Below are 22923 nucleotides of genomic sequence, written 5' to 3'. Positions count from 1 at the left end.
ATGCACTTTAACTTTCCCAGCATCAGCAGAGACTCCAGCAGTCAAGGCAGGGGTTCTGAAACCCCAGTTCTCTGCTCTGGTGAACAGAGACTCCTGCTGGGAGCTGGGCTGGGGGCAGGAGAAAGGAGGTAACAAAGCATTTGCATGGCTGGGCCTGGTGTGAAACAAACTGCTCTGCCAGCAGCTCCTGTCAGAGCCCACCCAGCCAGAACTGAACTCTGTGCACTCAAACCTCTGCTCCTCTGCTTGCTCCCCCTCTGCTGTGAAGCAAGAAATGTGTTTGCCTTGGTGGAATGCAATGGTATTCTGATTTTTTTTATTATTATTATTCACTAATGGCTTGAAACTGGGAGGTTTCTTTTCTTCTCTTTCCACTTTTCCCAATGTTTTGTTGGACTGGGTGGCTCCAGCCTGGGGAGTGAGGGGAGTGTCTGCTTGCTGCCCTGAGCCCTCCCTCCCACCTCAGAGCTGAGGCCAAGTTGTTTACAGCAAATTTCTTGCCTCAGCAACTCAAGTCAACTGGTTTTGTTTTAAGAACTAAAGCACTTCCACTGTTTTGTTTGGAAGTACCAGGAAAAAGTACTGTAAAACAAAACCTGTGTCCTTCCCACGGGGCACACGAGTGGGAGGGCAGCTCAGCTCCCTCCTGCCTCTCCACTGCTGGTAGCAAAGCTTACTTTTGTTTTAAAGCCTTTTATTTTAAGGCCTCTTTCTCTGTTCTGATGAGAGCCAACTTAATCCTTGGTGTAACTACACCCTGGGAAGGGCACATGGCCTCAGCACCTTTTCCATTTGGTTTGAGGCTCCTGGGGGATGCTCTGGGTACAGGGGGGCACCTGGAAGTCTGACTGGAATCTGAGGTTTAGGCAGTGTTGGAACTCTGCAGTGAATTTCCACTCCTGCATTTATTGGTTCTATGAACCATGACAAGGAATTAAAAGTTGTTAACCTCCTTCCAGGCTCCTGGTTTGGTTTGGTTTTATCTTTTTAAGGTTTATTTTCCTTCACCTTATTGTTGTTTCCTATAAACCTGGCTTTGGGAGGAAGAGCTGAGGGATGACTTCAGAAGCATCAGCTCTGTGTGTGTTCCCTTCCTGCTGCTCATGGAACAAGACACACCCCAGGCAAGGCCAAGCTCCAGGAACATGTCAGGCTTGGTTGAGACAGATCTTGAAGCACTTAAAGGTCATTACACAATTAGCAGTTCCCAGCACGACTGAAAATACAATAACAAGTTTAATTACAAGAAAAAAAAATAATAATTCTGTACATGGACACCACGACAGCTGTGACCCTGGTGGGTGAACACTCTGAAGAACTTGAAGAAGATTTTTCTCCACTCTGCAGAACAAATTCCTGTCCCTGCTCTGTTGGAGGCTCCAGGTCAGGGATTTGGCTCCTGCTGGGTGCTCCGGGCAGCCCCAGATCTCCTGAGGCAGCTCCAGTCTGGAAGCTCTGCTGGAAGTGTCGTGAGGATCCCAACAGGAAGCTTGCTCTGCCTTCTGTCTTCTCTTGGGACACATCAGTGGAAAATGATCTTTTTGTACTTGGAATTGGGGATTTGTCCTCGTGACTTCAGCCTCCTGACTGCCTCACGCATGTGCTTGGGCTGCAGGGGGGGCAGCTCCCCCCACTTCTCACACACATCCAGTGCTAAGACAACAAAAACAAACCCAGAATTGGTGTGAGCAGGACAGGGGAGCTCAGCCAGGCCCCTGCTTCTTGAGCTTTAATTCCAAAGGCAAGAGGAAACCTTTCTGTTCAGCTCCCATGGGGTTGGCAGCCAGGGATGAAATGGCTTTGGGTGCTTGGAAGGAAAATTCCCTCCTAGGGGCATCAGAGCTGGACCAAACCAAGCTGATTTTAACCCATTCTGACAAGAACTGAAAGCCCCAAACCATCTCTAGAGCTGCCCCTGGCCTTGGGGGGGGTAGAGCTGGGACAGCTGCAACCTCCAGGGGGTTTAGGGGACAAAATTCCTTCTCTGTCACCCCCAGAGGAAGCAGTGAAACCCCCACAGCCCCTCAGGCACATCCAGGCTCAGGCTCCTGCCCTGTGCTCATCTCAGCTCCTCCCATCAAGGGAGAATCTTGGAGCTGAAGAGGCTGAAATAATTCCTTTCCCTCTGCCCTCAGCAGCAGAACCTCAGTGCCCTCTGCTCACAGCTGGTGGAGGGAGCAGAAACTTCCAAGGAATCTCCTCAGAGGGGATCAAAGAGGTCCCTGGGCTCCCTGCTGGGGAACAGACCCCCGTGGGACAGCCAGGCTGGGGACCAGGGAGCACCCAGCCTTGTTCTGGGTCCTGCTCTACTCTGAGCACAGAATTTACTCCTGTTTGTAACTTTTTACTCAGTGTTTGCTGCTCACCTTCCTCCACCACCTCCCCAACGAAGACCTTGGAGATGCCAGACATGGCAATGACCACGTTCTGAGAGACTGAGGTGCCAGTGATGGACTGGATCAGCTGGAGAGAAAGACAGACAGACAAACAGACACAGACAGACAGCTGGGTGAGGTACACACCAGTGCAGTCACATCTGAACTGGTTGGCAGCCTGTCCCTCCCAGTTCCCACTCAAGCTCCACAGAAGGTTGGGAGCAGCCCCAAGCTGGGGGCTCAGCTCCTGCAGCTCTGGGCATGGGGCTGGCACCCTGGGAGCTGCCCAGGGGAGGGGTCACAGCCCCAAACCTGCCCGAGCCCAACAAGGGTTTGGAGGAGGCTTTGGATGATCCTGGGGGTGCCCTACATGGGGGGGATGATCCTGATGGGTCCTTTCCAACTCAGCACATTCTGTGATTCTGCAGTTCAAGGTTTTAGCTGCACCAGGCTCATTTTTCCTGCCCCTCAGGACACTTCAGCTCTTCCTGAAACTGCACCCGGGTGTGAGGGGAAAAACCCTCAGAGGGGAAGGGGCTGAGGCAGGGGGAGCAGGACAGAGCCACCTCAGGGGGTGCAGAGCCCAGCCCAGGGCCAGGCTCAGCTGGTTCTGACCCAGTCAGGCTGCAGGGGTGGTGAGGAGGTGCTGGGGCTGCTCCTCCTGTGAGGAGAGGCTGAGGGAGCTGGGGGTGTTGAGGCTGGAGAAGAGGAGGCTCAGGGGAGACCTCATCACTCTCTGCAACTCCCTGAAAGGAGGTTGGAGCCAGGGGGGGGTTGGGCTCTTTTCCCAGGCAACTCTCAGCAAGACAAGAGGGCAGGGTCTCAAGTTGTGCCAGGGGAGGTTTAGGTTGGAGATGAGAAAGAATTTCTTTCTGGAGAGGGTGATCAGGCATTGGAATGGGCTGCCCAGGGAAGTAGTGGATTCTCCGTGTCTGGAGATCTTTCCAAAGAGCCTGGATGTGGCACTGAGTGCCATGGGCTGGGAACCACGGGGGGAGTGGATCAAGGGTTGGACTTGATGAGCTCTGAGCTCCCTTCCAGCCCAGCCCATTCCATGGTTCTGTGATTCTCTACCCGTTTGATGGCAGCCTTGGGGAAGGCCGAGCGGCGATACATCTCGTACCGGTTCAGCTGCTCCTCTGAGAAGGAGGAGACCAGGATCCTGCAGGGAGAGCAGGGATCAGGGCAAAACTAAACAGTTAAAGCCCTTCAGGATGCCACCCCAGCCCCATGAAACCCTTCTGGAGGAGGGGACTTCTCACCAGGGTGTGAAGTGAGGGGGGAAGGGGATTAAACAGCAAAGGGGAAATTGAGGTTGGGCATTAGGGTGAAATTCTTTGGGGTGAGGGTGCTGAGCCCCTGGGTGCCCCCAGAAGCTGTGGCTGCCCCATCCCTGGCAGTGTTGAAGGTTGGATGGGGCTGGGAGGACCCTGGGCTGGGGGAGGTGTCCCTGCCCATGCAGGGGGTTGGGACTGGATGAGTCTGAAGGTCCCTCCCAACCCAAAGCATTCCATGATTCTGAAATTCCAGCATCCCCAACCTCCTGCAGTACAAAAGAGCCTGGAAGGGGAAGGCTGAGGGGGTGCTGAGCTTTGCAAAGCAAACGGCCTGGTTCTCGTTCAGGGCTGCCCGGGCTCTGGGGTGGAGCTGCAGGCACAGGGACACGAAGTGACTCAACACCCCCTGCACAGATCCCAGCAGCAACCCCCGTGCAGGGAGCTCCCCAAGGGCCGCAGCACTCACTGCATCTTCTGGATCTCATCCTCGTCCACTTTGTGCTTCTTCTCCTTCCTCTCCTTCAGCTCCAGCTTCACCTTTTTGGCCGCCGATGGCTGCAGGTTGGGATCCTCCCCGTCCAACGCCTCCCCCTCCGCGCCCCTCACCTGGCCGAGAGTCCAGCGCTGGGCTCAGCGTGCCCAGGGCCTGTCCGGGCCCCGCTCCCCCTTCCCGGCGGCCCAAAGCTCGGCCCCGTTCCCCGCCCCGCAGCCCCAGGGCCCGGCCCGGCCTCACCTCCCCGTCCGGCGCCTCCGCCTTGAGCTCCCCAACCCCTCCAGCCTCTCCCGCCTCGCCCTCTCCCGCCACCTCGGCGGCCACCGCCTCCTCCTCCTCCTCCTCCGCCGCCGTCCCTCCATCGCCCGAGGGGGACGAGGCCGCGGGTTCGGGTTCGGGGTCCGGGGCGACCCCGAGCTCCTCCCGGGCCCCTTCCCCAGGAGCCGCCATCGCCTCCCGCCGCCCGGCGCCCTCTGATGACGTCACGCTACGGCTGCCGGCAAGGGCCGCGACTTCCGGAGGCGGAAGGGGACGGGGCTGTCGCCATGGCAACGGGGAACAGGGGGCACTGGGAGGGCACTGGGAGGGGAACTGGGAGCACTGGGAGTACTGGGAGGGGAACTGGGGTGAAGAGTCCTGGGGAGCGCTGAGGGAACAGGGAAGGAGGAACTGGGAGGGCTGGGGGTGGAGTGCTGGGGGGACTGGGAGGGAAGGTGTGGAGTGTACAGGGATAACTGGGAGGAGCTGGGGGAACTGGGAGGGGAAGGACTGGGGGGGGGGGGCACTGGAGGAATTGGGAGGGGCACTGGTGGAACTGGGGTGGAGAGTGCTGGGGAGGACTGGTCCCCATCTGCCCCCATCCCCCCTCAGCCTCTGGATCCTCCCCCCTTGGTTTCCCAGTTGGTTTCTCTGTGGGGAGGGGGCAGCTCAGGGCAGCAGAACCATCCAGGAGATGGATCATTGGCTGGGGCCATGGCTTGAATCTGGGGGGTTCGATCCCAGAGGTGGCACCAGCCCTGTGGCAGGGGATGGGGGAGAGTTACCCAGGAGAGGGAAAGGGACTTTCTTCAGCTGGGAGTTGGCAGGGCTCATGGAGAGGGAATTAAATCAGGTGTGAAGGGGGAAGGGAATGAAGCTGTGAGCACCCAGGGGAGCCTGGGGGGGAAAACAAGAACTCAGCTCAAGAAGGGACAGACCCACTGAGAGAGCCCCTGGGCCTGGGAGAGGGGGGCACAGAGAGATGGAGGCCCTGGCAGTGAGGCTGTTCTGGAGGGGTTCATCTCAGGTACCTCCATGCAAAGGCAGGAAATGTGGGGAATGATTCCTGGCACACAGAATCCTGAAACTCTTCTGCTGAGGAGCTGAGCCCCAGGCACAAGGAAGCTGTGGCTGCCCCATCCCGGGCAGTGCTGGAGGTTGGATGGGGCTTGGAGCAGCCTGGGCTGGGGGAGGTGTCCCTGGGCATGGAGGGGTTTGGGAATGGATGAGTTTGAAAGGTCCCTCCCAACCCAAAGAATTCCATGATTCTGAAATTCCAGCAGCCCCTTTGCAGATCCTCATCCTCAGTACAACACCAAACCAAACCAACCCAACCCAAACCAAACCAAACCAACCCAACCCACCACTCCCTGAAGCCTTTCAGGGGGGAAACAGGGCTGAATCTTCACCTTCCCAACAAAACCTCCTTGATTGATCCTCCTGTGGATACCCCAATCCTTTCACTGGAACCCTGAGCATGTGGAAAAAAACCAAAAAACCAGGAGATGGGATTTGACCCCAATTCCACTTGCTGGATGTTCTGCCATCCCCTTTTTGAGCTTACTCGGGTGGGAAACACATAAAATCCAGAATAAATCAATAAAATATATATATTTTATATACATATAATTTATAAAATAAATAATTTATAAAATAAATAAATAAAATCCATGAAAACCCCAAATTGGGTGGGAGTTAAGGTTCCATTGAGGAATGTCAGGATTTAACACTGGCAATTAAACTGAATACCAGATGCTCCCTATTAATCCCCCTCCCTGATAAAGAGAGGAGAGAGAGAAAGGGAGAGAGACTGATGGGTTGGGAACTAAACTGCAAACCTTTAATGAAACAGGAATGATGAAAAGGAAAAAATACCAAATCTAAACAGATATCCAGGAAAATTGATCCCAGGTTCCTCCCCCTTTCCCCCCAATCACTCTCACATCACCCCCGAGGCTGCAGGGCAGCCCTGGGAAAGTCCAGGCTGGAATCCTGGGGTCAGGAGCAGTTGGGAGCTGGAGGCAGGAACACACAGATCCAGGCTGGGATGGATCAGGAGCACAGGCAGAGGAAGGGATGGAATCCTCCCAGGATGCTGAAGGAAACAGGGAATGGGTGAAGGAAGGGAAGCAGGAAGGGCAGGAAGCTGGAAGCTCTTGTGATCCCTCAGATTTCTCCTGAGTGTGAGGTGTATGGGATGGAATCCTCTGGTTGGTCAGTTCTGGCATCTCTCTTGTCCCTTCCTCCCCAAAGGAGGCTGCAGGTGGGACCTCTCTGCTCCTTCTGGAGGGTAAAATGTTCCTCAGAGCTGAGCAGTGTCCCTGGCTCTGCACCCCAGGCTCTGGCTGGAACTATAACCATGGAGTTATCAGTCCCAGAGCAGCCACTGCCTGAGAACCTTGCTGTTCATTTCAGGAGTGCAGCTCCTGCCAAGAGACTGAGCTGAAAGCAAAAGCACAAGACAGAAAATCCCCTTTCTCCTGGCCCAACCCAGAACAGCTCTGGATCCTCTCAATTTGTCTGCAGGAACTCGAAGCAGACACCGCCTGAGCTGTTCCTTTCACACCCGACCGAGCTCAGAGCGCAAGACACCAAATCCCAGAGCGAGGAAATTACACGAGTGGGCGTTTCCATTGAAAAAAACCCCACGAGTGGGCGTTTCCATTGAAAAACCCCCACGAGTGGGCGTCTCCATTGATAAAAACACCGAGTGGGCGTTCCCATTGATAAAGAAACGCGAGGGGGCGGGGCCTGCGGGAAGGCGGGCGGGGACGAAGTCCCCGCCCGCCTTCCCGCAGGCCCCGCCCCCTCGCGGAGTGTCTTCATGCTAGCCACGCCTCCCCACCTCACAAACCACGCCCCCTTCACACTTAAGCCCCGCCCCGGAAGGGAGGGGGCGTGGCTTGTGCTGAGGCGGCGGCGGGCGGGCGGCGGTCGGGCCGGGAGATGGGGAAGGAGCAGGAGCTGCTGGAGGCCGCTCGGCTCGGGAACCTTCCAGCTGTGGAAAAGCTTTTATCAGGGAAAAGGTTGAGTTCTGGCTTCGGGAGTTCTGGAGGAGGAGGAGGAGGAGGAGGAGGTGGAAGCGGAGGAGGAGGTGGAAGCGCAGGAGGAGGTGGAGGAGGAGGTGGAGGAAGCAGCGGGGGTGTGGGGCACCCCCTCTCCAGTCTCCTCAGGTGAGCGCCTGAGGTGAGGGGGGAAATAAAAGGGGAGGTTTGGGGGTTGTAAGGGTTGGGAGGGGGAATGAGGGGCTGTAGGGTGCTGGGGTTGAGGGAGGGGGGGTGTTTGGGGTGTTGGATGTGGGAGGTTTTGGGGTGGATGGAGCTGTGGGGTTGGGGGGGGGAGGCAGAAAGGATGGGGAGATGGAGGAAGGGTGAGGTTCGGGTTGTAGGGAGAGCTGAGGGGGTTGGGTGGGGGTAAAGGGGTGGCTGAGGGAGGTCTGAGGGGATCCGAAGTGTGGGGTCAGCCTGGGGGTCACCCCCATGGGGGGGGAGCTCAGTCCCCCTGGATAGGGACGGGATGGGGTGTGAGGTTGTGGGGGGCACAGAGGATGGGCTGGGGGAGCCCCAAGGTGAGGAGCAGTAGGGGCCAGGAGAGGGATCTGTCTGGAGTGGGTGCTGCCAGGGCTGGGTGCTGCTCCCCGGGGCTGCTCCAGGCTATGGGGTTGTGGGTGCCTCTGGTTACCATTGGGAGCTGCAGACTGGGGTAACTGGGAGGATGCGATGCCTTGGGTGGGGGACTGGGGGCCAGGGTGCTGGCAGAGGCTGCTGAGTCTGCACCCAGGGTGTGGGGGGTTCCCAGGGGGAGGAGAGCTGGGGGGTGAGCAGGGTGTCCTCTCCCTCCTCCTCCTCCTCCCTTGCCCTTCCTCAGGGATTTTCACAGCTGGCAGGGACACTCCTGCTCTGCTTCCCAGGCTGGGCTGGGGGGGTTTTGGGGCTCAGCTGGGGGCTGGGGGGGTCTTGGGGCTCAGCTGGGGGGCACACTCGTTTGCTTTGGCATTTAAAGTGCCGAGCTGGGGGATTTGCTCTGTTTTGAAGCTCTTAGACCTTTGTTGGTTTTTACTCCTCCCCTTTTTTTTTTTTTTGGCATCTCCCAAGGAACCCTCTTGCTGGTGTGTTTTTTGTTTTTTGAGTTGCAGCTTCTTGCTATTTCAGCTTTTTTTTTTTTTTTTTTCTGGAAATGCTGCTGTTCATGTTCTCTTTCTGTTTATATTGGGGTAGGAGGTTTAAATCCAGTGCTGAGTGACAACCTGCCTGTTTGGGGGGGTTGTGACTGCTCTGTTTGTGCCTAAATTTGAGCTGCTTTCTCCTTTCACATCATCATATCAGCACTTGAGCTGAATGCCAGAGACCTGCTGAGCTTGTGCTTGGGTTTGCCTCTCTGAAACAGAAATCTGCTCTCAGGTCCAACTTTCTTCTCCTCTTTATAGAAATTAAACACTCAGAGCCCTTGTTTGGAGTGGGGAAATGGCTCTGGGCACTTCAGGCTTCTCTGCCTTAGGAGATGAATGTACTCGTGGGGTGTTGAGATAAAGTGGAGAGGGGTCAGGGAGCTGAACACACACCTCAAGTGTTACCAGCCTCTTGCTCTAACAGCTCCCCTCTGCTTTCTGATGCTGTGTGGTGACAGTGGTGACCATTTTATCCTCAGTGAGACAGCAGTGGTGTGTGGTACCAGCCAAGCTGTCATCTCTCAGAGGTTATTGGGGTTTTCCCCTCTAAATGGAGTTTCCTCTGTAGATGGAACTGAAGGGAGGTGGACATCTCAGCTTCTGCAGTCCCTGACTGTGTGTGACTGTGGCAGCTGGTGCTGTAACCATCCCTTTCCCCCTCCAAACTTCCCAATCCCTGAACCTTTTTCTCCCTGCGGTCACAGTTGGGCTTTTTCCATCTTTGTGGTGGTAGCAGGGGCTCCATCTTGGTGTTCCCAGCCTGTTGGGAATCGTGGTGGCACATCCCTGAGTTGTTGTGGGACATCAGCAGCAGCCCTGGGTTTACAAGTGCTTGGTTGTACCCCCTGGGTGGGTGGTGGCCATCCTGGGTGGGTGGTGGCCAACCTGAGTGGATGGTGGCCAACCTGAGTGGATGGTGGCCATTCTGGGTGGATGGTGGCCACGTCTGTAGGAAGCAGCAGCTGTGGTCTAAATCTCAGGGCTCCAAACACCATCAGGGACTGGGAGGACACTTTGCTCTTGCCTGCTGTCACCTCCTGGGGGTCCTGTGGGTGCTGCAGGGGAGCTACCAAAAATGTGCTTTGGGTGATTTAGAGACTTTCTGATTGTTTCTGGTGCTCTGGCAACTCCTTGGGCTTTGACTTTTAAATGGCTGCAGGTGAGAAGAGTTCTGCTGGGTTTAGAGTGAGGAGGTTTTTGTGGGTTTTTTTATAAGAGCTGCTGAATTTACCTGCAAAGAAGTTTGAAGGTTGCTTGGGGAGCAGCTGGGATGAGCTGAGCACTGCTCAGAACTTCTGTTCTCTGTAGTGCAGGCTCAAGTGAGTGCTCAGTGCCCTGGTGTGGCTGTGGGACAGCTTTAGGAGACACAAGCTCTGCTGGAAGGTTTATTACAGCAGCAAACATCCTCCTGCCTTAACACAGCAGCAAAACATTGGGCTTGGGGAATTTAGTTGAAAGAAAAAAAAAAAAAGTAGCCAGGCTGTTTCAGAGATGTCAGAGAAGAAATCTGGGCAGTTTCTCCTGTGTTTCCCTGTCTCTCTCTCTGGACTCTGCAAAGTGTGGGATTGTCTCTTGCCCCAGTGCCAGACCTGATTCCTGACTCCAGCTCTGGAGGGACACGATTCCTCTGGAGCTCATGTGGTTTCCCAGGGGCAGGGAGGATGCTGCAGGGAGCAACCTGGTGTTTAACTAACTTCACCTGTCTGAAAATCACTTCAAGGGTTGGGAAACAGAAGGTGGAATTCCAGCTGTCTCACACTTCCTGGAAAGTGGAAGGTTGGCAAATGACAGGGGCCTGGTGCTGTGGGAGGAGGCTGGAAGGGTTGAGGTGTCAAAATCTGGGCTGGATCCACCCCCCAACCCCTCCTTCCTCCCATCCAGCATCCCAAGGTGTGGGACAGAGCAGGAATGGCTTCAAGTTGTTCCACAGCTGAGGGGTTTTCCTTTCAAGCTTAGATCCTAGGGGTTGGTTGGTTTGTGTGTTTTCCCTAAGGATGATTGCAATGGTTTTCTAGATTCAAAGCAATACAGACAGACAGGACATGTGCCCAGGGATGGTCATGGGGCCAATTAAGGGGAAGCATTAATGGAAGAAGCAAGTTGATGGGGAAGGCTCAGCTGGTGACTTCGTGCCTCCCTTGGCCATGGGAGCTTTTTTAATTAAGGGTTTCTTCCCCCTCACTTGGGGTGGAGAAACCTGTCTGTGATCAGTTCTGTACCTTTTGTGTTTCCCTTTCCTCAGCCAACTTGTTGGCATTTTTCTTCTCTCTGTGTGGTGGTTTTTGGGTCCTGCTCCTGTATTTAAAGCTCTCCCCTGATGCAGGAGCTGCTGGGCTGTCCTGCACCCCCTGAACAACCTCCAGCAACAGAGTCATAAAACAGAGCTCCCACCTTCCTTCCTCCACCTGATTTCAGGTCTCTAGGATGTCAGCAGAGTATTTAGCTTTTTTTTTTCTTTTTCAGTGTCACTTTTTGGTGCAGTTCTGCAGTGTTTCAGGTGTCTCAGAAACAGGTTTTGAGTTGGGTACCAAAGAGGCAGCTCCTGGCAGGAGCCACTTGGGGCAGGCACCTTCCCTGCCCCCATCCCACCTCAGCCCTGGTGTGGAGCTCTGGAACACAACTTATTTTGTGCCATTTCCTTAAGAAACTGAGCAAATGCTGCTCCATAAAGCCCTGGGAGATGCCCCCAGCAGTAAATTGTCTGGAACTCTGTTGTTTTATCCCAGAAACTTAACTGCCCACCGGGTTTATTGTCACTGAAACTTTGACAGGGGCTGAAGCTTTCATGCTTTGTGCTCAGATCTCTGAGCTGAGCCTTCTGGGGGTGAGCCATGCACAAAATCCAAATGAAATCACCAATTTCTGCAGGTAAGCAGGAAGGCAGCTGTGATAGACCCTGATAAGCCCGGGGAGAAGGAGGCACAGAGATAAAATGAAAGCTTGAGTCTCTCCCTGGGGGGTGGATGTGCCACTCGCTGAGCCTGAAAATATTAGGCAGGAAAATAAACCCTGGTGGGGAGCTGCTGTGAGGCAGGGAAGGGAAGCAGCAGCAGGTTGAGGTGATAAGGAGGATGTGGGGAGGGTGAGAAGCAGCAGAGGAGAGGGAGATGGGTGCCTGGCTTTTGCTGAAGCAGATGGTGGGGCTTACAAAGAGGTGGTGGCTTGCCAGGGTTTGAGGGGGAAGCTTGGCTTTGTGCTGCCATCCACACAGCCTCTGGGATCTGCTCCTCTAACCTGGTGGTTGGGATCCTTTCAGGGCCTGGAAATCTGCTGAAAGACAGGTCCAGGAGGCTGATGCAGATCTCTGCTCCTTGCCTGTTCTCTGGCTGCTCTGGTTTTTTTAAGCTTTATCTCATGTCTCAAAGCATTTCTAGTCAGCATCCAGAGATAATACCAACTTAGTGCAAACACAGCTTAATGCTCATAAGCAAAAGCAAATCCAGGAATTGGAGATGCTTTGTGAATCCACAAGTTTTCTTGGGGTCTAGAGGGCACTTCTGCAGAATTTGGCTATTTTTTTTTTTTTTTTTTGCTTCTCCATTATGAAGTTAAAGGCAGGAAGCAACAAAATAATCTGTGGCCTGAAATATCAAGCTGCATTCAGGAGGTTTTGCCAGGAGCAGTAAGGGATGAATTGTGTTAAAGCCAAATCTGCAGGAAAAAAGCTTTTTATTTTCATCTGGTGATGTGAAAAGACTGAATCTTTGTTGGCAAGAGGGGAAACTGAGGCTGCTGTTTAGCCCCAGCTTGTATATGTAATCTTCAGTAAGTGCATCAAGGAGAAACTTCTGCTGTGAATTAGGAGGTTTTTGTATACATCTGTTGTGGGAAGGGCTTTGCTTCTTGCTTCACAGAAGCCACTGCAAGTGTTCTACTCAATTTGCAGCAGTTGTTACTGGTGAGTATTTTGTTTGGTTAGGAAATGACATGGTGTAATGGCTGAACACTGCAAGCAGCTTCCAACAGCCTGGATGTGCTTAAAAGTCAGAAAAAGAATTTCCATTAAAATAAAAAAAAGGTTTGGTAATCCTTCTCGTGCAGCTGGATGGGTTCTTAGTGCTACGTGGTCTCCTGGTGGTCTCAGAGTTTGGCTCCAACCTTTCTGCCCACCCCCTTTCCCATGGGAGGGGAGATTCCCTCATGGATGCTGCAGCTGATGGGAGGGGGGGGAAATAATTAGGAATCATTCCATAGCTAGTGAGGAGGAGTTGGATTGTGTGTGCCTCTCCCCAGGGGTGTCTTATCCTGGTCCCTCTGGCCAGGTCTTGTGAATAAATGGTGAGTCCTGTGGAGTTTGGCTGATCCAGCAGCTCAGCTCCAAGGTCCAAGCTTCCAGCTTTGGGTAAAGGTGCAAACAGAACATTTCCCTGTTCCCCTTTCCCCAGAAAAAGGGAACTGCTCCTGGTGTGTCCTGATAAACCCAGGCTGGGTTAGAAATCAGTGTACTGGGTCTTTCACCCTTCTTAGGGGTGTGATTAATAATATCTCACCCACTTTCTAATTGTCTTGGATTCCACACCCTGCCAAGCAAACAGCAAAGCAGGAGAGATTTCTCTTTAATTAGATACCTGAACTCTGGTATTGCTGAGAGTATTAATGCCACAGGCATTAGGTGTGCACCAGATCTGTTTGGTGAACTGTTTTCTAAGCACTTTTTAACTAATTCAGGAAGGTTGCAATTATTGGCAGTGACTCTTAGGCACTTGTATCTGTGTCAGCTTCTAATTCAGCTTTGGAATATTTTATTTGCTGGCTTTGGAATTATTTTTTTTTTTTTTCTGTGTGTGACTCTGTGATGGGGGGGTTGTTTCTGGGGAGGATTGGGTTTTCCAGGCTGTGGGTCCTTGGAGAAGTGCCATGAGCCATGCCCTAAGCTTTGCACACCTAAACCATGGGTGCTGCCATCCCCTGTGGAGCAGGACTTGGTTTTTATGGAGCACCCAGGGCTTGCTTTGACTGCAGATGAAAAAAATGTTGTGTAGGTGGCTTCCCTTGCTGTGAAACTCCCTTGGGAGAGTTTTGTCCTGCTTCCTCCCAGACACCCGGGCTGCACTCTGAGGTTTCCATGCCAAGCTGCCTGGTTTGGTTGGCACAGAGATGATTGGAAGTTGAAGGGAGGTGCAATGGTGCTGTGGAGGGGATGTGGGAGCTGAATGAAATGGGGGAAAAAGTTGGGAGCAGATGGGAATGGATGGAAGTGGCACAACCAAAACACTGTCAGTGCATAACTCTGAGTAAAGTTCCCTTAACTGTGTAGGCAGTGACTCCAGACTCTGATTATTCTGATGCTGGCTCTGTAACCTGCTGGGTGTCCAGACTGGGGCTGAATTCTCCTGGCTATTCACTCCCCATCAGGCTTTCCCCAGGTGCTGCCTCCCCCTGTGTCCTGGGATTTGCTCTCCTGGGAGTGCCCACGAGTTTGTGTGAGACAGAGGGTGGGAACACATGAGCTTCATTTTCACTTTGCCTTGAGAGTTTCTCAGCTGAGTGTTCTGAAGTGCCAAACAGGTTTGGGGAATATCCATCTGCTCACCCAGGCTTTCCCAAACACTCCATGAGGGGAGTCAGAAGACACGAGATGAGGAGCAGCAGATGGGTTAGGATGTTGGGTGAGGAGGTTTGGATGGTGGTGAGGATGGCAGAACCAAACCATTTACCCTCTGCTGTCAGGTGCCAGGATTTAAATGGTTGCAGGATCCCTGTGCATTGCTGGAACAGAGATTCTCCCAGGGTGGTTTCCAATTGCTAGGTTACACTCCTTCCCAGGAGCATCATTTTGCAGCTCCTGCCATCCACAGGGCTCACATAAGATTTGTGCTCTGCTCCAGCATGGGGAGGAGAGTGAAATGCAGCCCTGACATGCAGGTTACTTATTTTCCATGCTCAGGAGCTGGCTGGAATATCCTAAAAAGCCCTAAGAAGCCCACGGACTGAGAAGGTGATTTGTGTTCAGGGTGCCTGCAGGAGCAATTTGAGGTGGAAACTGATGTTTTGGTTCAAATGCCAGGTGCACTCTTGGAATGTGCATCTTGAGGGCTTTGGGGCTGACTTTATGGATGCTGGGATGAGCAGCAGCACTCAGCACATTCCTGCAGGGGGATTGCTCAGTGGCAGAGTGGATGCTCCTGAGCCTGAGTGGATGTTTTTGAGATCCCCTGGTGGCTTTTTTGATCTCTGTACCCCAACTCACCCTGCCATCGAGCTGTGTGGAGGAGTTTCAGGACCAAACCCACAGTATGCATGTCAATAAATATGGGATATCTGAGCAATGAGACACTCAACATTTCCACAGCCTCATTCCCCTCTGCTTTTGTCTGCAGTGCCCAAAGTGCAGCAGTGGCACTGCAGATTTGAGTGCCCCCAGAGCCCTGGGTTTCACCAGCAGAAGCTGCCCAGAGTTCAGCTGGATGCTGGATGTTCAACAAACGTGTTCTGGCTCTGAGTAGTGAAATGGGAAGGTTACAGCTAAGCTTGTCCAGCAGTTGCTGAGAGCAGTGGTCTTGTCCTCCCCCCTTTCCTTTCCCTGGCTGTGTGGCTGTGCCAGAGTGAATCACTCCAGCTGGCTGAGCTGACAGAACTTTTGTGGAGCTGCACAGTTCCAATAGGAGGGAAATGGCAGAAAGCTGCAGGTGACAGCAGGGAGGAGCAGGATCTCCCTTTCCCTTCCCTTTCTCAGTAGTGTGGGCAGTGCCTCCTCCCTGCATGTGGACTGCTCAGACTGGGGGTGTTGTGGAGCTGCTCAGGTTGGTGTTGTGGCTCCTGCATTTCTCTGGCTGATTCAAGGTGTTTGGCAGAGAGCTGAGCTTTCTGAAGGTGAATGTCCAAACCAGTGTTTGATGTATTAGGAGCAGCTGAGCCAAGCCATGGTGTTGATCCAGTGAGGTTTCTTTTTAAATACAGTGCATTGTTTTCCTGGCCAGCAGGATGGGAAAGCCTGAGTGGAAGATGTGGTGCAGAAGAGAGGTGATAGATACAGATTATGCTCCATTCATCCCAGACTAAAAGGCAGCTCCTTCCAGCTGCACTTGGACAAGGATAAGAGAAGTTCCTGGAGGCTGAGCTCCTGCCATCAGAGCACCCAGAGGGGCTGCATGGCTGGTTAGCAGCAGATAACATGTGTTAATGCCCCAGCTCCCAGGAGAGCCCCTTGCCTTTCAGGAGAGCTCACACAGAGCTGGCCTCAGCTTTCCTCTGCAGCTCTCTGGGGGGACTTGATGCAAAATGCTCCTTCTGCCTGCACAGAGGGTGTCTGACACCTGGTGGGTGCTGCAGCTTCCAGGTGGGTGCTCTGCTGACCCTTCCCAGCACATCCCTGGTCTTCCAGGCTGTGCCATCCTCTCCCTCTGCTCTTTTCCCCTCCGTGCACCTCAGTGATGCTCTGGCCACAGGGATTGTTTCAGGGTGAAGTGTCCTCTTGAAATGAAGAAGGTGCCTTTGAATAAGGGTGATGGCAATGTCCTCTTGTCATTGACATTGCCTGCAAAGTCCTGTGTGATACTGAGGTGGCACTGTCACTGTCCCAAAGAGCTCACTCTGAAGTACAGCTTAGTCATGGAAATGAGATAAATCCTATTTCACAGAAACTGGTAAAAATAAAACTGTTGAGGATTGATTTGTTTCTATAGCAACAGACTGGAGAAGCTAATACAGCTGCTCTCTGCAGAAGGCAGAAAAACAGAAATTGAAATGTTGGTCCACCTGGGACTGGAGTTGTCAGCAAGAGAAAGATCTTCAAGAGACTGATGAGGGGGTAAAATGCTTAATTAAAGACAGAGGGCAGGTAGGTGTGAGCTGCATTTGGAGAGAAACTGGTGCTAAAGTGTGTGAACATCACCTCCTTCATGCAAAACCTGGAGAGCCTGTATGATGCCCTCAGAGCTATTCAGATCCCATTTCCCAAGGGACTGCTTTCTGAACTTCCCTGTCACCCTCTCAGGGGTGGGGAAGTGCTCTGCCTAAAGTCAGGCAGCACTTGGATGTCATGCAGGACCTGGTGTTCATCATGTCAAGGGCATGTTTGGAAACCTGAGTTTAAAATGACTTTGTCCTGCACTGACTCACCACAGCTCTCTTGAGAAATGCTCAGGATTTATCAGGGAATCCTTGTTGTAGGGAGTGGAAAACAGCCCTGGAGAAGGCTGGATGAATTCCTGAGCTAAATCTTACTTCATTCTAACTGGGTATGGAGCTGATGCCCCATAACATGTACCAGGGCAGAGTTTTCCATAAATGTGTCCTGGCAAAAAAATCCTGTAAAGCATCCAGACTGCTGGGTAAGTTTGAGTTTAAAACTCTTATCTCTGCAGTGTGTAGATTTCCACAGATTTTGACTTTACTTTTGCCTAAACCAAGAGCTGTAGCAAACTCCAGTACACAGGGTACTGTTCAGGTGGCTCTTTTCCCCCATGGTTATTAAAGACAAACTGATTAAATGTTTGGGAGGCTCTGAGATGCCAAGCCCACGTGTCTGTGTACATTCTTGATGACATATCCCATCCTTCCTGGCTGTTAAGTGTTTCAAATTAAAATCAGTCTGTACATCTGAAGCTAGCAAGATGTTAATGAAATTATGGAAGTTGCTTTGAAGACTTCCATAAAAAGCGTGTGTGTGTTTGTGTGTGTTTGTGCAAGGCTTTTACCAGGCTTTCCAAGAGAGTCTGTGTTATTTAGCTTAAGGAAAGTTGGAGCTGGAGTTGGTGTTGCTCAAGTTTAGTAAATGCAGATTGCATTAGTGCTTGTCCCTTGTTATTTAAACACATGGTTTCTTTTAGAGGGAAATTACATTTAAAAATAAACCCCAAGCTTTTTCCAGCTACAGGGAAGTGTCTTTAGTGCCACGTCCTAAGGATGCAGGAACACAACCTTATCTAAAAGTGGGTGCCATAAATATGATGTAAATAGATTATCTCATCAGATTTATATCCTGCTGCCTTTCAGACCCAGGCTGAACAAGCCTGAAGATGTCATAGGTGGTCTTTCCAATCTAATGCAGAGGAGGGTTAGAAATGAGGTGAAATGACTTTTGCCTCATCCTAATTAAGACACTGGGAGAAATCCTTTCAAGTTTAACATCCCAGAGTGAATTGCCTGGTTTTAAAGAATAATCCGATTAAAGCAGCCCAGTGCCTGGGAAGGTTTGAAGCCTCCTGGGCAGTGGTACAGATGGGTTCCCCAGACTCTTCCTTACTGCTCCTCAGTTCAAAAATCAGCACCAGTTTGATTTTTTTTTTTTTTTTTTAGGAAGCAGGAGCAGGATTATGATAAAGCCTTGAACTCTGGAGACTTCAAAGCTTCCTGTTCTGCTCTTGGTTTTGTTGTGAGAGTTGTGAAGTCCATCAGATGACCTGAATAAGGGACTACATGTCCTGGGGACTTGAGTTGGGTTTGGTTTTTTTTCTTTTCAGTGTGGGTTGTTTCTTTTGGTTTGTTTTTTTTTTTCCAAGCCTTGGTTTCTGGCTGCTCAGTGTTAAGTTTGATAAAGTGTTGGCTGTCATGTAAGAGATGTTTAAATGACCTCAGGTCATCCCATGGTCCCTCATGGCTGATTTCTGGTTGTCCTGGAGCATTGTTAGGAGCTACCTCTGGGTGATTTTAAATTACTTGTGTTCCCCTTCTGACCTCAGGCTCTCTCTCTGCCCTCTTTTCAGCCTGGTGGGGTCTGAAGCCACAGGTCTGAACTCTACCAGCTCATCTCCATTGAGTTAAAAAGAGAGAAAAACAGAGACTTGGAGTACATGCTGGATTAGTGCTGGATTGGGCATTTTGGGAATATTTCCTTTCCCAGAGTGCTACTGGATGTGTCCCTAACATTCCTTTTCACTGAAAAAAAAGGCCTAAAAGGTAGAAAATTGGTTAATGAAACCAAACTGCTGTCTTTCTGGTGGTCCAGTTTGAAAGGTGACATTGGACTCTGGCATTGGGTGCCTGTGCTGAGGTTGGTGCTGGAAAGTGGGGGCTGTAGAGCCAGGGTGAGGGGTCTGAGCCTGGAAGAGGGAAGATTCAGATTAAACATTAGGAAGAAATTGTTTAGAATGAGGTGGTGAGCCCCTGGCCCAGCTTTCCAGATGCAGATGGGGTGGATGTTGGCTCTTGAGGTGCAGTTAACAAATAGAAGAAATATGAAACCTGTAGTAAGATTTTGAGAGCTAAATGTTGCATTTAAATTGTGTGTGCATAAATATATATAATATGTGTGTGCATAACTTTTGTGGCTTTTTTTTCATGTGCATTGACCTTAACTGCTTCACCAGACTCTGAGTTTTCAGTCTCTGACATTATCTGAGTTGGAGGTAATTAATTTTTTTCTCCCTGACTCACTTGTGCTTGATTTGTGCTTTTTCTTCTCAGTTCCTTGAGAAAGTTGGGTACAATTTAATGGTCTTCAGTGCTCCTCCAAGGCAGCTATGCAGAGCTGCTCTCTGTGCTTTCACTGAAATGCTATGGATCCTAGGAGTGAGATGGGGATAAGTTGTTTCAGCTGAGATGGAATTATTTGCTGGGACAGAGTTGCAAAGATCCTGAAATTGTTTGAGGTAATGGAGAGATTTATCCTTGCATAAGCTGATAGTTTAGTACTCTTGACTTGCATATAGACTTTCCTCCTTTACATTGGGACTGGGAAAGGCTCTGCCACTAAAAGCAGCTCCTGGCTGGGCAAACTGTATTTAAGGGAGAAAAAGCCCAGAACTGTTTTCATATGCTGTGAAATAAATGGGTAGAAATATTTCAGGGGTTTTGAAACATATTCTCTTACACTGTGCACGTTCCCCAAAGAAAATGTGCTTTTTCCTGGTGAGGAAAAAAAGCTGTTTGAGGCTGGCTTGTCATCTTGGGCAAAATTGAATCTGGCAGGTGGATAAAAACAGAGCTGGAAGCTTAAGGTAGAGAGTGAGATGTGCAGGGAAGAGCTCTCTTTGCTGCCTGTTCCATTATTAATTGTGTTGAGCAGCACTGGGGATCCAGCTGGCTCTGCCTGCCCTCCTGGCCTTCCCCAGGAGCAGTGAGCAGGGGAAGGACATTAGCATTTAATACATACCATTTGGCTGGCTGACTTACTGCTGGTTTTCAGCTCTAACCTTATCTCTGTTCCACAGATAGTGTAGACAAGTAATGACAACTTTATAGGAGCTATCTCAAGGTTTGGAAATAATTTATTGCTCAGGCCATTCACTCTCGTGCCTGCTTTTAAACAGGCTGGATTTCCCAGATCCTTCTGGAGCTAAAAGCTGTCTCTTTCCATTTCCATCTTATTTTCTGCACCTTTCTAAAGAGCTCTTGTCTTAAGCTGATGCTTTCTCTGCTTGCTTGACACCAAGAACCAGCAGGATCTTTTTGGATGGGACTGCCCAGGTGTGTCCCCAGCGTCCCCATCCACACCACCACTGGGTCACTCTCCTGCTCCCTTCATTTCCCTTGTTGTTTTTGCTCTCTCCTTTCCCTGTTACTTGCTCTTAGGGCAGCCAATTATAAAGCTCATCAAGAAGGAATTTCAGCTGGAGTCAGTGCAGTGCCATGGATTTGTCTTGTTTGTGTCCTGCATTGTTGCCAGTTCATTTCTTGCTCGTGTCTTTCTTTAGCCTCCAGGGACTTCGGATTAATCCAGAGCACTGGGATTTGAGATGTGCTTAAATTGAGCTTTGTGGGTGAAGCAGCTCAACTGCTGCTGTGGTTGTGTTGAAGGGCAAAGCCCTGCTCCAAATGCTTAAGTGGAAGCTTTGTCCTGGCTCTTAATTCTCCAGTCCCGTGCTCTCCCTTCCTTCAGGGCCTCTTTCTCCTGTCCCTGTGCATTTGGTTTTCAGTATCAGGGTGTCTCATTTCCCTTTTCCTGAAGCTTCACATCTCTCCCTGCTTGTCATGGGGTACCAGGGTGAGCTGGCACCCTCTGAGCATGCAGGGGCTCTCCCTGGGGGTGCTGGGCCCTCACCCTGTCTGAACAGTTCAACATCTCAGTGCCACCATAAATTCAAAGCCCTCATGTCACCAATCTCGGCAGCATCACAAGGGAAATGGGATGTTATGTGAGCCCCTGTCTCCTTTGTTATGTTTTTGGTTTTTTTTTTTGACTCCCTGAGGCAACAGTGCACTCCAGATGCAGTGATTGGTACCAAATAATTACATTTGCTCTGTAAGTGATGTAGGGAAGGGGTAATTTGGTCTCTGAATTGCTGTTTCTCTGGTTCTGCTTTACTTGGCCTATTTACCTGCTTCTCATTTACTCCAGGTCAGACACAAGTGCTGTTGTTCAGTGTTTTGGGCATCAGTTTTAGGGAGGAACAGGTTTGCTGTGGGAGGGAGTGGGCTGAGGTGGCTCCAGGGTGACAAGGAATGGAGCGGAATTGGCTTTGCTGCATCTGAGCTTGGTTTCCCTGGGCTGGAGCAGGGAGAGAGCAGGGCTTGAGGTGTCTTTATTTTCTCTGTGTAGAGTTTATCTGTGACTTCCCCTGGAGGAGGGTGTCCATAAATAAAGTGTCACCTTTCCTGTATGCTTCTAGGTGCAAGGTTCCCTGCTAGAAATCCCAGATTCCCACTGAGGTGCAAACTGGGTGCGTGCTGGGAAAAAAAACATAGTAACTGTGACTTGTTGTGATCCTGGTGATTTTGTTTTGCAATGATCATGGAGCTGTGTGACAGAGCAGACAGCTAGCAGAGGGTGGCACGTTTTCTGCCATCCCAAAACACTTAATTTGTGCAGCAATTCCTCCCATAAAGGGGGAATGGCAGGCAGAGGAAGTGAGATTATTGGGTTTTCTGCACAAGTTCCTTTTGGCAACATTTTTACTCCAAACTCAGACCTTTTGTGTGTCTGTCAAAAGGGAGCAGTGCAGATGGACTTGGACTGCTCAGGAGACAATGCTCTGTTTCTGTTGGTTGCTTGTCATGTCCCTTGGGATTCTGTAGCTTGTTAAATCATCTCACAAAAGAAAAAAGGGGGAGGGAAAATACAGTGTGAGGTTGCCAGCTGTAGCCAGCTCAGTGCTGCAGTGTGAGATCCTTGGTATTTTCTGATTAGGAATTTGTGGTTCCTTTTTTTTTTTTTTTTTTTACAAGTGCTGGGTGGAGGGAAAGCAAAGGAAAAGTCTTGCACCTTTCTGAGGAGTTGGGCTTCAGCAGAACCTGGGACCCTGAGCCACTCAAATGCATCCTGCTAATTCTCTCTGCATCTGATTTTTTTTTAATTTTATTCTTTAACACTCCATTTTCTTCCACTTAGTGGCACCTTCTCCAGCACTGTGGAAACAGTGGAGCTTAGCTTCAAATGAAGAGTGAGGAATGCTTACCTTAGCAGTGCTGCTCCTTTCACTTGGCAGTTCTGTGATATTGTCAGCTCCAGGCTGTTTTCTATGACATTCATAAAGCTGCTGAGTTTATTGAATTTCTGTAGGAATGTTTTGCTTCCTTTTGCCCCTATTTCTCAAAACCTCATCTAGTCAGATACAAGAGAGAAGAAGGCACTGCAAAATGGGCATTTAGTAAAGTTCCTTAAGAGATTTGTAAGCATTTTGCAAATGATTTCCAGTTGCTGCCCTCTCCCATTTTCCCTGGTTTTTATACCAAAACCCTCCCCTTGGACCATGGGTGGAGAGGGAGATGCTCCTGTCCACACTGTCTACATCAGGACCAAAGCTCCTGCTCACTCTCCTCTGGAAGACACACTGCTTGGCTTTCCCTCTCTTGATGGTTGAAATTTTTTTGCACTTCTTTCAGCAGAGCTTTGTTCAGATCTGGCCCAGAATGTGGAGCCCACGTTGTCTGTGAACTCTGCTCCCCAGCATGTAATCAGCTGGAAATGCTCCTGTAATGGGAGCAGATCACAGAACCAGTGTCTGTAATGCTTTTAAGAATAAAAGGCAGCATATGCACTCAAACCAGACCTGGTTTTTTTTTTTTTTCCCCCTATCCTGCAGCTATTTATTTTGCCTCCTGCTCAGAGGGATCCTTTGTAGTGAAACATGCACGGGTGACCCATCCTTTCTGTCTCTCTCCCATTGCATAATGCAGGAGGTGACAGAGCCCACCCTCACCACACATTAACTCGAAGGACATGCATTTCCACTGCCAGGAGCCATCTGTAAGAGCAGGGCTGCTCTCTTCCTAGTGGGGAATTTTAGCTTGGATGGATGCTCTTCTATTAGTGCTGCCAATCCTCTCCTGCTCCTTAATAGCATGAGCCTGAGAGCCCAGAGGTTAAACGTGTGGTGCTTGTACCAACTCAGAAAAAACCCAAACCTCCTCCTGGAAATGAGGAGTGGGAGTTGGTGGGCTGGTTTTGAGAGAAATGGATGAGCTTGGCTTTTGCCTCTTACAGTTCCTCAGCTGATCCTTCACAGGGTTGCTGTCAGGTTGGAAACTGAG

At 51.0% G+C, this 22923-nt stretch overlaps 2 protein-coding genes across 8 annotated transcripts in view; one reads left to right on the top strand and one right to left on the bottom strand.

Annotated features, from left to right (window-relative positions):
* Positions 1-886: 886 nt before the first annotated feature.
* Positions 887-4603, bottom strand: TAF11 (TATA-box binding protein associated factor 11). Its single transcript, XM_030465373.1, has 5 exons — positions 4386-4603; positions 4119-4258; positions 3450-3537; positions 2367-2463; positions 887-1653 (listed from the first exon to the last, which is right to left on the bottom strand). Exons 1-5 carry the CDS (start codon positions 4593-4595, stop codon positions 1523-1525), a joined length of 666 nt encoding a protein of 221 aa, XP_030321233.1. The 5' UTR covers positions 4596-4603; the 3' UTR covers positions 887-1522.
* A 2746-nt stretch (positions 4604-7349) lies between these two features.
* Positions 7350-22923, top strand: part of ANKS1A (ankyrin repeat and sterile alpha motif domain containing 1A) — a 104103-nt gene continuing 88529 nt past the window's right edge. For all 7 annotated transcript variants that reach the window (XR_003988564.1, XM_030465372.1, XM_030465368.1 and 4 more), the window contains exon 1: positions 7350-7576. Coding sequence is in view for 6 of the 7 variants with exons in the window: in XM_030465372.1 (XP_030321232.1) it covers positions 7350-7576 (227 nt within the window). In the remaining variant the exon portion in view is untranslated. The remainder of the gene's footprint in view (positions 7577-22923) is intronic.

Source organism: Calypte anna, chromosome 26, assembly GCF_003957555.1.
Source record: "Calypte anna isolate BGI_N300 chromosome 26, bCalAnn1_v1.p, whole genome shotgun sequence".
NCBI classification, from domain to species: domain Eukaryota; kingdom Metazoa; phylum Chordata; class Aves; order Apodiformes; family Trochilidae; genus Calypte; species Calypte anna.
The sequence above is the reverse complement of the archived record's forward strand: the minus strand, read 5'-3'. Positions and strand labels throughout refer to the sequence as shown.